This window comes from Cyprinodon tularosa, unplaced genomic scaffold (genome assembly GCF_016077235.1).
Source record: "Cyprinodon tularosa strain WSP-4 unplaced genomic scaffold, ASM1607723v1 ctg912, whole genome shotgun sequence".
NCBI lineage: Eukaryota > Metazoa > Chordata > Actinopteri > Cyprinodontiformes > Cyprinodontidae > Cyprinodon > Cyprinodon tularosa.
The window spans coordinates 101,576-115,103 of record NW_024039688.1 but is presented as its reverse complement, the minus strand read 5'-3'; the positions used below and the strand labels follow the sequence as shown (position 1 = coordinate 115,103).

At 37.9% G+C, this 13,528-nt stretch overlaps 1 protein-coding gene across 3 annotated transcripts in view; it reads left to right on the top strand.

Annotated features, from left to right (window-relative positions):
• The window catches only part of LOC119776139 (BMP/retinoic acid-inducible neural-specific protein 1-like), a 137,097-nt gene that overhangs the window by 25,745 nt on the left and 97,824 nt on the right, over positions 1-13,528 (top strand). For 2 of the 3 annotated variants that reach the window (XM_038274410.1, XM_038274411.1), the window contains exon 2: positions 8,164-8,431. In XM_038274410.1, coding sequence (XP_038130338.1) covers positions 8,214-8,431 — 218 coding nt within the window. In that variant the 5' untranslated portion in view covers positions 8,164-8,213. Of the gene's footprint in view, positions 1-6,362; positions 6,383-8,163; positions 8,432-13,528 lie in introns of those variants that run through there. The other variant, XM_038274412.1, reaches the window with a different exon arrangement.

Below are 13,528 nucleotides of genomic sequence, written 5' to 3'. Positions count from 1 at the left end.
GATGTAACATTCATTATAAAAAAGTCCTCTTCATTAACCCTGTCTTACTGTAGTCAACCCTTTCTCCTAGCAAATCTTGAGATTTAAGGATCTAAGGAACTGCTTTGGTGCAGTGTGTAGCCCATATTCACTCCTTGGTTACTGAGCCAATAAAACGAGATTTCCCAGGGTTGCCAAAACAAAGAGTGGCAAACATGGAAGCCAGCAAGAGAGGAGAACTAGAAATAGTCTCTACAATACCTACGAGGCCTTGATATCCTTCATAAGTATTTGCACAACTGACTTTGGCTGTATGTTCTTAATTTTTCATCTTAATTTGAGCTGCGCTACGTTCTCTTCTCTCTTGATTTGGCCCACAGCAACACACTCTCCGAAAGGGGTTGGGAGGGTCAGGTCACTGTTAGTTTTATGCGTTGTTTTGATTGGAACAGCAGGTGTCATTATTACTTTTTTCTTTTAATGAATGAGAAAAAAAACCAAAATGTATTCTACCTTTATGTCTTTTTAAATAAAAAAACTTTTATCCAACCTGCTGATATTATTTTACCGAATGTTGAAATTGTTTTTGAATTGAATGAAATAATTCACCCCTATGCAAAATTCCTTCTTTAGGACAAATAATATATCTGTTTAGTTTTATATATATATATATACTTTTTTCTTGTTTTTTTAAAGAATGAAAAAAAGTGTACTATGTGCCTACTCCATGTTTTTTTAGTGAGCCAAGAAATGAATTTACATATAAACATACATATACACATAATTTATGTAATTATTACCCATAGCGCATATACACCAATATACAGTGATGGAAGCTACTGATTGATCTTCACCACTCTTCTTCCATCTCATATCTTTTTAAGACGAACAAATGTAAGTTGGAGGAGTTGGGCAACTGTTTGGTGAAAGACTTGATTATAATGAAGAAAAAAAATGAATAAATAATCTTTCTGAAACAAAATAAAAATCAAAAACGGTTACAGTCTTTATATCATCAGCAGCTATCACTGAAATATAAGTTTTGGCCAATAGTTTTTGGTCTATTATCCCACTGCTCCTGCTTTGTAGTAGGAACAGAGAACACTAGTAGTGAGTAACTGCTCTCAATCCAATCACAGAAACAACCCCATAGGCTCATAAATGTATGTTTCACCACAAATCTAATGCCATCATCTGTGAGTCTACAGCTTTTGACAAAAATTAGACCTGCACATGTTGCTACAAGAGGGAGACAGGTGGTAGTGGAGTATTGGTAGTATAAATCACATCTCCCCTTGTTATTTGTGGTGAAATCCCTAAAAACACTTTTAGGTACCGTATTTTCACGACTATAAGGCGCACTTAAACGTCTTTTTTTTCCTCAAAATGTGCGGTGCGCCCTATGGTGCGGTGCGCCTTATGTGTGTTGTAACTGCGACTTTTGAGACCACCTCATTGAGGAGATGATGAAAGAGTGGCTGAATGTAAGGAGACCAGGTGTTTTTTTTCCACCCCTCACCATCGCTGTTAATATGTAACTCCATGCGTGCCCATCTCACAGCTGATGTGAAAAACATGGGGAAACAAATTAACGCTGCTCGACATCGGTGTGAACCGGACCCAGCAGGTGCAGCAGAAGCAGCGTGTTTACATGCAAAGTCAATGGTTGACGCGCATATAGGTGCAGCAAAAGGTCCCGTAGCGCATTTTGGTGCAGCGCGTCGGGAGCGTTTAAGCATCTGACGCACCGCCAACACGCTGCTGCAGCTCAGATGGAAAAATTGAAGTTTTGCTGCTGGACGCGCCGCATCAACCAATCAGAGAAGCTGATCTGGGAGCTGCCAGCGAGACAGACAGCGCTCTGATGACATATGATATTAACGCAAATGGAAAAGGCTGGATGGATGCGTGGCTGAGGCAGGTGTATGTGAGAAGACTAGGTGGTTTTTTCCACGCATCACCATCGCTGCGTGCCCATCTCACAGCCGATGTGAAAAAAAGGTGAATCAAATGAACGCTGTGCTCGCCGTTATCCCGGGGGTCTGACAAAGGAGCTTCAACCGCTCCACATCGGTGTGAAGCAGCCGTTCGAAGTAAGGCTGCGAGCGGCGTGGGAGCGATGGATGACCGACGGAGACCACAGTTTCAGGATAAGAAGGCAGCGCCGGGCAGATTACGCCACAGTTTGCGGATGGATTGTAGATGGACTGTGTCTGCTGGCTCTGTTGTTCAAGCTTTCGCAAAAGCCGGCATTATTTCTGAGGAGCTGCGCTGCACGGAAAGTGACTGACAGCTCAGAAGGGGAAACTGGCATGTCTGATTTAGCGCAGCTGTTTTATTCAGAAACAGAGGATGATGACTTTGAGGGGTTTGATTAATACTTTGTAATAAATACATGAATAAAGCACAATCATACTCAGTTTTGCTCCCGCTGTATTTTTCTCCCTGAAAACTTAATTCAACAGCAGCCCCGGCGCGTCTCCTCCTCTTCATCGCGGTGGCTGGCAGGTGTTTTTTCATCTAAATAATCTAAATCTTGCAGCTATATTTGCTGTGATCAGTGGGAATAAAGTAGTTTTAATATGTTTTTAAGTGAGAAAGTCCACCTGAAAACTTCATAATTGCAGTCAGTTCATCCAGATTATCTATTTCTGTCGGAGGCGCTCAGACCCCCACATACCAGCGGTGCGCTGACAGCAGAAATCTCTTCATCAGCAGCCTGTAGGCTGGGCAGCCTGGGGTTCACCGCGGCTGCTGGCAGGTGTTTTTCATCTAAATAATTTTAGCTGCAGGCACCAGGATACCGGCAATAAAAGCGAACATATTCCGTCAGCAGGTTTCAGGATTTTAAGTTAATTTAGGAGTGATCACAGCGCTGTGTCATCTGCGATGTGTCCGTCTCACATGAATAAAGCACAGTCATACTCAGTTTTGCCCCCGCTGTATTTTTAAATACGCAGTAGAGGTATTTAAAGGTAGTAGAGGACTTGTACCTGTATATAAAAAACGCGCCCTATAGTCCGGTGCGCCTTATGTGTGTGTTAAATACAGAAATGGGACACATAACTGAGAGTGCGCCTTTTAGTCCGGTGCGCCTTATGGTCGTGAAAATACGGTAATACAAAATGATGTGAGGCCACATGAAATACTGATTATAGTGCTATGGCAAATGTTTTTTAAGTTTTATTAAAGCAATAAAGTACTTTTTGAAGTTTTAAATTTTGTACTAACAGGTTATTAATCTTCATAAATAGAAATGTTCAAGTTTTTAAAGAAAGTGAGGGGTTTTGGAATATAAATGAAGCAGTATTGAAGCAAATAACTGAAGCTAAATGGATTTAATTGTACTTTTTTTTTTGGTTCCTCTACCAAGTAACTGTCATGTTATTTTTTGCTTTTCATGTGTATAGGAAAGATAAGAAAAAAAAAAAAAATATATATATATATATGGTTTTATAATAAAAAACTATGGCCATGGGAGAAACCAATATCATTTATTTTCATGGGGTCCAAATTCCCTAGGGGCACTCCTACCATCCCTCTATTATAACAAAACATTTTGGTATGCTGTCTGGTAGCTGTTAACCTCTAGCCTTATACATTATTGTGAGGTGACGGTATGCTATCCCCCTGCCTGCCAGACCAGGCAGGCAGGGGGAATCACGCGGTCGCCGTTGTCTAGGCTACCGTCTCCGGTTCAGGTTTGGTCGCGCCGTCCCCCGCTGGCTCCCTGTTTCGACTACGTACTGCACTGTAGTCGACCAAAATCCCGGAAGATTTTGAAATCCCCCCCCGGACATTCTTTTAGGTATGAAAACTAGGACATGTCTGGGTAAAAGAGGACGTCTGGTGACCCTACCATATGAACAATTTCATGTTTCAGTGATTGAGTGCTTGTTGCTATGATGCGTCTTTGCTCAGCAGCTTCGCTCGTTATAAACCAACCAATTAGTGCACAGCTCATCTAAATATTCATGAGCATACCAAAGGAAGATAACCTGTCCTTTCATTCTGGGGCTCTTAACCAGGCTTGCATTAGGGCTCATAGAAAAGCAAATATACCATTTTCAGCCCAACTAATGTTACACACCCTATTCAGAGACCTTAAGGACCAGCACCAAATACCCTATAGAATCATTCTATGACCACTTTAACCTTCAATACAGATATGTTTCGATCCAATGAAATGTTGTGATGTGTATGCCGCCAGCCAGAAACATCAGGATGAAGCAGAACAAACATGGCTGCGCTGGAGGATGTACAAGTAGACTTTTAGCTTTTGCTTTTAGCTAGAATACCCTCTACATGTACTTCTTTTTTGCAAAAAAATCAAGCAGACACAATTTATGCTTATGTGAATGGAATATCATTTAACTTTTCTACTTATTAAAACAAATCAAGAATGTACTACGACTGCTGCAATTGTCTAAAAGCTCGACATGGGAGGCAGGTGCTTACGTTGTGATTTACCCAATCAGCTCGAAGAATTGTACTGAATGTCCCACCTTTTTATAAGCCCTTCCCACAGGAGCCTTTCAGGTGGATATTGTGCAGAATTCAAATTATACTGTATCAATCTGGTTTATGCTAGATTGGCCATTATAGACAGCCTTATGAATTATCATTGGCTCTTTTTTGCAGGGTTTGTGTCCTGGTTCTTTCAAATATGTCCCTTCCCTATACACCTGAATTAAATAGCTAAACTATCATCCTAGCGTCAGTCAGAGACACATCTCAGGACATCGTTCCTCAAGGATTTGATTCCCATCCCTTTATGGGCTACATGATTTGGTTTGATCAGGAGTCAGAATTTATCTGAAATTCTGTATCAGAAAAATGGAATCCTGATCAAACCAAGTCACGCCTGTGATTAGATATTAATGTATTAAGTAGAGATATTTCCTAAATGTTTGCTTGTGGATCAGAGAAAACTGTTTAGGTAATCCATTGTCAAAACAGCCAAGAGCCTCACTCAGTACTGTATTTGCAATAGATAATTACTCTATTGTATTTGAAAAAGTTGGATAGAAAATAACTTACAGTGCAAAAGCACAAAAGTGCTGGAAAACAAAATGATGAGACCCATTAAATCCTTCAATTTGTCACTGTCTTTAGGCCTTATTTATTCTGACTTTATTTTTTGTGAATTTTGTTCATGTATTGTTAATAACGCCCCTGGTTTGTTCCTTTCAGGTTCGGCGCTTGTTTCTGCTTGTTTATTAGTTATCACAGCAGTAATGTATTAAATGTTTACGTTATGTAATTTGTTTATTTATTGCTTCTACTTAGAGCATTTTCATTTGTGTGAGGGGCAAGTTAAAGTTTCTTTTTTTTGTATTTCCTATCATACACTAACTTCTATTTGTGTCTTAAAATGGGTTTTAAAAGATTCATGTAGATGCCAAAGCACCACTAATCATCAAAAAGCACCACTAATATGGACAGCATTTTTTTTGTACGTAGTATGAAGTCCAAAGTTATGCTTTGTGGAACAGGTTGGTTAGTACATCTTTTTTAAGTGCTTTTTGCAAGACTGTGCTGTCACAACCTGGCTTAGAGGTGTATGACAAAAAAAATTAAAATAAAAATGGAAGATATCAAAATAAAACTAGTAAAAGGCCAGTGAATGAAGTCACTGTTATAATTTTATTTTATACTAATATTGAATATTAAGGTACATTTAACCATGTAGACCAAACCAAACAAAAAGAGATGTGACAAATAGTGTGAAAAGAGAAGCCCATTACCCGTGCTAAACAGACCCCAGATCTTTAAAAAGGGGTTATAGTCCAACTCAAGTGTTCCCAATCAGTTTGCCTGCTGAACTTCAGCCAAAGGATCTGTTCCTGCAGCAGCGCCAACAATTAATTACCCATGAGAGCCGTCACAATGAGGTTACAAACGGACTCCACTCTATTGACCGGACTGACTGGAATTGAACTGTTAACAGCTAATTAGTGGTGATAATATAAGTATTCATCCACTCACCTGCCAACAATCTATTTCATAGTGCTTGTCCTTTTTGATTTTTTTGTCTTAATAGGTTCTGCCAGATGGCTGTGTTTTACAAACCCAACTCTAGTATTAGGTTGCATTAGGGTGACAGTACATTGAGAACGGTCTGCATGAAAAAAAAACCAACATACAAAGGTATTTATATTTAAATATATATATATATATATAAAACCCCACACTTCCTCACCCACCACGGGCGGTGGCAAGCATACCGTTTTTCATCTAAACTCTGGTCCTCTACCAGAGGCCTGGGGGTTCTGCGCAGTATCTTTGCTGCTCCTAGAACTGCACATTTCTGAACCGAGATTTCTGATGTATTTCCAGGGATCTGCTGTAACCACTCCTCAAGTTTGGGGGGTCACTTCCCTGAGTGCCCCAATGAATACAGGTACCACTGATGCCGTACTTCTCTAGTTCCTCATGTTCCTTTTTCTGATGTTGCAGTCACTTGGTATTGCTATGTCAACCACAACGACTTTCCGCCACTCTTTGTCCATCACCACAATGTCCGGTTGGTTTAACATTACAATTCGATCGTTTGATCGGGAAATCACACAGGATTTTGCTCGGTCATTCTCTACCATCTTTGGAGTTGTTTCCCACTTTTATCTTGGGGTTTCCAGCCCATACTCTGCACAGATGTTCCGTACACTATTCCAGCCACTTGGTTATGGTGCTCCATGTAAATTTTCCCTGGCAGCATCTTACACCCAGGGGCCACTTTGCACAGCCTTTACCTACAGTAGGGTCTTGTCTGGTGTGGTAGATTTGGGCATCTATTATTGTGGTACTCAGGGCCTGCTCCTGTGCAGCCATGAGGAGTGCCTCTGTGCTGTCCTTCAGTCCGACTTTGTCTAGCCATTAGTAGGATTTTCTGATATCCGCAACTTCGGTTATGTTTCGGTGGTACATCCCGTGTAAGGACACATATAGATAGATAGATAGATAGATAGATAGATAGATAGATAGATAGATAGATAGATAGATAGATAGATAGATAGATAGATATAGATATATACATTTTAAGTATTTTTTTCTAAACATAAACAACACATACAGTGTTAATGTTATTGATTCTATATAAATATATTTTATAATTAATAAAAAGCTAATTACTTAAGGTATCAAGTTGTTTATTGTTATAACCGATATAAATAATCATAATTGAAAGTTAAACCTGTTGAGGTTTAAGCTAATGCTGCATACTCCAGGTACCATGACATATTGTTACGTAAATGTGTCTTACACATTAAAATCTTAAATGCATTTATACAATCTTGTGCAAATTACACACTTTTCTTCTTATCTATAAAGCAACAAAAGAGGATCTTTTGTATCAGTATGCCAACAATTCATCATGTACTTAACAGAAATATTACCCTCATCAAATTTTTCTTGCTCTTTTATGCTGTGTTATTGTCTAATAAGCCATGAAAAATGAAGCATCTTATGCAACCAGCAGTACTTGATAACATTCAGTGCTTTTCTAAGCCCAGAGGCCTTAGTCCTAGAATGATCTCCCTGATGAAAATCTTTTATCTGTGATATATTAGTTGTAGAAATGTTTTTCTATTATGTATTTTTATACTTTTGTTCAGATGTTTTTTTTTCCTACTGAACACATAGTCATAATACTAATACTAATATAGTTTCTGGGTTACATGCTAGTTGGCCAGCGAAAGCATGGAAAGGTTCAACAATGTCAAAAGATGAAAGATTCCTCCAGCAGTAATTGACACCACTGAGCAAAGGGAGATAGGCTTTTTCCACATTAGTGGTTGTAGAGTGTCATAACATATCATAAAGCCGTCTTCTAACCTTGTCAGTGCTTATCATGACACCAATTACAAACAGACAGCCAGATAGCTTAGGGTGAACCACTTACTGATCTGCAAAATAGTAACACCCATTGTGTACTGCGTTGTATGCCATTTCAATGCTGCAGACAGGAATAATGGTTGAAAAACATGAGAACACCAGAAAATAAGCACACTTTATATCAGAGTGAAGCGACAATGACAAGGGCACTCTTATTTGTGCAACAGAATACAATTAACCTAACTCTTTGACTTTCTTGTACTGCTGATATAGACTGTCATATAACAGATCTCTTTTTTGCACATCCCTTCCCCATCCCCTCTCTCCCCTCCTTCTTTTCTATCCCATCAGGTCTCCACATAATGGAGCGAGAATGAACAGAGAGCGGCTTAAAAAAAAGCATGAACTGGAGGTTTATTGAGGTCATCTGCTTCCTGTTTATATGGGACCATATAACAGTTCAGTCTACTCGCCAGGACCTATTGGCTGCTGAACAACATGTCACCAAGCAATATGACTGGCTCATCTCTGACCGTGGACCTTTCCACCACTCTCGGAGCTATCTGTCCTTTGTGGAAAGATTCCGCCAAGGATTTACAACCAGATATAAAATTTATAGGTGAGTTCACTTTTAGACTGCGTACTGATGCCACTCATGCTTTTTAGGAGAATGCTTGTGTTAATGGTATTTCTATTTTGAGAGCATATGCTTGAAAAGAGCTGAGCTGTGTATGGTTTTAACCTGTTACACACACTTTTATATAGATATAGATAGATCGATATGGCAGATAGAGTCTGTCATGGTACGATATATTTCTATTATTCTTTAATTTTATGAGTCAAACAGAACAACTCAAATCTATCTTACTTTTACTTTTTTAGTGAGATCACTGATGCTGAACTAAAGTATTTCCCTCACTTACATTTAAAATCACATGTTACAGAGTAAAATACTAAACAAAATAAAATAACGGAATAGAAAAAGCTCCAGTAGCAAAGGCAGTGATCCGTTTTTTGGGTTGCCTCTCAATCCCAACATAGATACCCTCTAGAGATGCTTCGAAAAACCCCTCGTGTACTTATAACTCAAGTGGTTCCTTTGGTTATAATGTAGTATAAACGTCTCTTCATAGACAGATGCAAGTTAAACCCACGCAAGCAACTGAAGGTAAGTAAATGTTTTAGAGTTGAGAGAGAAATTATGCTCATTTTCTTTATATATTCTTTATTGTGTTCATGACAGGCTAATGATTTTTTATTTAAAGGTTTCTATGGAATGTAATCTAAAGCTCAAGCAGCATTATTTTTGCTAAGAGCACTTTTGATTACTGCTCTTAGAAGTTAGAAGGTGGACTTTATTTGGTTTATGTGACAATAAATATTCTAAATAATATTTTGTCTACTATTTATGTTTATAAATCATAGTGGCTAGGAGTTACAAATTTAAGACTGTTTAAGAGACATTATGTAAGGCTTTACTGAAAAATATCTTTAAAATAGCCCTTTCATTTGACCCTTTACAACTAAATCATTGTTTGGTGAAGAACAGACTTTCAGCACTGATGCATCTATGAGCATCAGTGCTGAAAGTCTGTTCTGTAGCATATTTTCCTGAATTTACTCCCGGTCAGAGGTTGCCACACTGTTCGGCGGATGTGACGTCAAGCACGTCCATGTTAAATCAGTCCAATCTAGCAAACAATAAGAGCGTTATATTCAAGATGGTTTTTGTGGCTACTCAGAAGCGACATCCTGAGACACCAATGGAAATTCTCCCTAATGTCTCTTTAAATAAGCGGGATTTAAAATGTATTTATGTGGTAGGATACACATTAATTAACATAGATCAGTTAGTGTCCCAGAATGAGCAAAAATTATGTTTTTTGTCATTTGTCCCTGGAAAAAAGTAAATTGTCTTTAAAAACTAATAAAATTTATATAATAAAAGTTAAAATTAATATGAACTACACACATATTGACAATTAATTTAAGTTTAATGCAGTTTCCAGAAAAGGTGTAAGAAGTATTTAAAACTATATAAGTTCTATCTTTGTTTTTAAATTGATTATAGGTGGCAAATGTTCTGATTGTCTGCCTGGAGAATAGAGTTCTACTCCCGGCAGCTGTATCCGAAAATGAAGTTTTTCTGGAAGAAACAATAGAATCTTCACGGATTGCCCCTCTTGTTACTCCTTGGTATTCCTTATATAAATGAGTGGTGGATATCACCACCTTTAGCATTTTTTTTTACACACCATAAAGATTTGAGAATTTAATGACCTGCTTCCAAACCAGAACCTGTGTTTGTCTAATGATGATGATGATGATTTAATTAATGGTTTTCCCCCATATTTAGAATTTCTGTTTCTATAATGACTCTATGGATTTCATTGTGGTTTGATTTGATTGTGACCAAGTTGTAGGACAATAGGTTATGTGTGATAAAACACATTCGTCCATAAACAGTTTGGAAGCCTTTAGTGATAACTTTGATCTTATAAACATTAAAAAAGACATACACTATTTAACTTAATTACAAACATTTTAAATCAGGTTTAAAAGTGAGTTTTGAATCTATTATGATACAAAGATATTCACATTCATTTCAAAGATGTAGTTTTTCTCCAGCAACATAAATGTTTGCTTCACAACACACAACTATTTTACTTACACTTAGTTTTAAGCAGGAAAAGAAAAACAGAGGAGATGAAATGTGGTGTCCAATTCTAACTGAGTGTGATCGATGTGATACATGTGATAGTGGATATTTTTAACTAATGCTGGTATGAAGGTAAGAGCTAACAACTTCTCTAAATGTTAACACTGGACGATCTTTCTTAGCTGTTTGTGAGAACATTATTAGATGGGCTAGACTGCTGTTAAATGCAAAGAGAGCCAGAACAAACAGTTAAAAAAAATATACCACTGCTACTTAAACTTAATTTAAAGTATGTAGAGTAATTTTCAATACTATGAATACTTAAACATAATATAATGTAAATAATATCAGTTTTATCAGGTATTTGTCATTGGATTTAATATCGGCAGGAATTTGTATGTTATTTAAAATTACTCAGATATGACCGTTTGCTGATTATAAAGGGTAGGGTCACAATCAAAAACAGCAGGCTCTGAGGCAGATCACCAGTAAAAAAAATTGACTGATTCGATTAGATGTTAACATCTTTTATATCTGTGTTATGTTATGTTATATTTATTTTCTTTTTTAAATGTACTTTTATTTTAAACAGTTTTTAAACTGTTTAAAATAAACAGAGGGACTTTCCTCTGCTTATTAAAAATTAACAACTAAAACAAAGTCTGTATTACACTCTGTATTACTACTGACTTAAGTGTTAGCTTAATTTTATGTATAATAAATTACTTTTCAGGTCAATATTACAGCACTGGGCATGTATTGATGCTCTGCTCTTCTCAAAAACTGACTGGGTCAAGTGGTGGTCAGCTTCCTTTAAAAAAGCTAATCCTAGAAAGTTGCTGTTAGGCAGTAAAAGAAATATGGTAAATGGCATGTACTTATATAGCGCCCTTTTTCAAGTCAGGAGACTTGACCAAAGCGCTTTACACTACATTCATTCACCCATTCACACACACACTCACACACTGATGGTGGCAAGCTACATTGTAGCCATAGCTGCCCTGGGGGTCACTGACAAAAGCGGGGCTGCGGTACACTGCGCCACCGATCCCTCTGACCAATATCAGTAGACAATGCAGGTGAAGTGTCTTCCCCAAGGACACAACGACATTGAAAGTCAGAGCCGGGGCTTGAACCGTCAATCCTTCGATATCAGGGCAAACTCCTACATCCAACACCACTGTAGCCCTACACCATATAACACCAAATCAGATATATTTTCAGTTTGTCTAATGTAGGATTTAATCTAGGGGCAAATATGATCTTGTCTTTACAAGTAACTACATGAAGTCTCAATCTGCCCGTCCAAGTGGTCTGCTATGAGATTCCAAAATAAACTGTGCACGTTTTTTTACTTTTTGTCCTTTCATTTTATGACAGGCTACTATGTGCATTATAAATATTATTTTTAATTAATGTTATTTATTTATTTTTTAATAATTATCAGTATTACCTCAATCTGCATGACTTTAAACCTCAGCTTTCTTTAGTGGACTCCCAAACTGCACCTGCAAGAAGCTCCCTTACTGCATGTAATGAAAACCAAAAATTCCAACTTTTTGTGCCTCTGACCCTTTGCTCTGTTCTTGTTCTCATGGTACAATAGGCAGCTTTAGGGCAGCCCAGTATAAAGCCAGCAAAAACTGCAAAGAAAACATCTCTGAGAAGAGGAAAAGAAGAGAAAATGAAAATATGAATTGTGAACGTAAATTAAGGTGTAGTGGAGGATTTTCACTTTTTTTTTTAAAAAGACCTGCCCTCTCCACTTTAAAAAAATGCACATGCACAACCCTGTACCTGTTCCCGAGAGGGAACAACTATTAAACGCATGCGAGAGTATGCACAAGCCCATTTCTCCTGGTTTTACTAGCAGTGATGTGAAACGGATTTCTCCAAATAGCATGCCAAACTTTACCTGTCGATAAGAAACATTGCAACCGAGGTATTAGTGGGAGGCCCCACCTGTACTTTTAGTGTACGCCATTGCGTAAAACAATCTCCCAAAAACACTCTGGTCTTGTTTCTCTCTTCTGAAGCCCTTCTCTTCTTCTCAGACCATTCAAAGATACTTTTTCTCTTACGACCCTCTGCCATTTTCAAAGAACGAGAAAGGCGAGCTTCAATGACTGTCTGAAACCGTAGCTCACCACACATACACGCCTAAAAGTGCGCATGCACAGAAAAAGATACCTACTTCGGGACGAGCAGGGAGGACGGCCTTACATAAACATTTCCCCAGAATGATTGACGAATAGGAGGACCAGTTATTTAGATAATACATTCGGAAAATCCCCCTTTACACCTTAAAGGTGGTGTCATTGGACCTGTGAGTACCGTATCTACTAATGTATTTCAGTGGTACTATTTTGACTTTACTGTGATTGATTTTCAGCATGTAGCTATAAAACATGGACAGGCGGAATCATCTTATGAGAGCAAAGAAAAATTTTTCTTTTGGGAGTCAGACTTATCTAAACATTTTTTTTTTCCAAGGACAGACTGCTGTACACCAGTTTACATTGATTAATGTATATTACTTCCCACCTTTTCAGACATTTCGTCTTCTTATGCATCTTCTAACTGCTTAACAGTGAACGTGTAGCTGTGAGGTGCTGCGCAGCTCTTGGAGAGCTAAAATCGTTTAAAACAGTGTTATTTTAAAAGTCCCTGTAGAAGAAGCACAACCCGAACATTATCTGGTTCTGCTTTAAAAGAACATAAAACCGGAAGTCACCAAATCCATGTTTTATAATTTCTTTTAGGATTACAAGTATGCGGAAAGACTGCAATTCACATTATTGTTAAATAAATTTGGGCAAAGCAAGATTTCCTCAGTTTACTTTTTATTTTTCTTCCTATCATCCCAATGTCTTCTTCTAATTCTCTGTAAGCATTAGCATCTCAGTTGCTACATTTTATGAAATGTGGGGATTAAGACAAGGTAAGGTCCAGCAAACTTAAAATGTATCAATGGCATACAGTGAGTATGTCCACAGCAATAAAATATTGAATCCATGCAGTTCTTGCAATTGCAATATTGCAAATATGGATATGGAT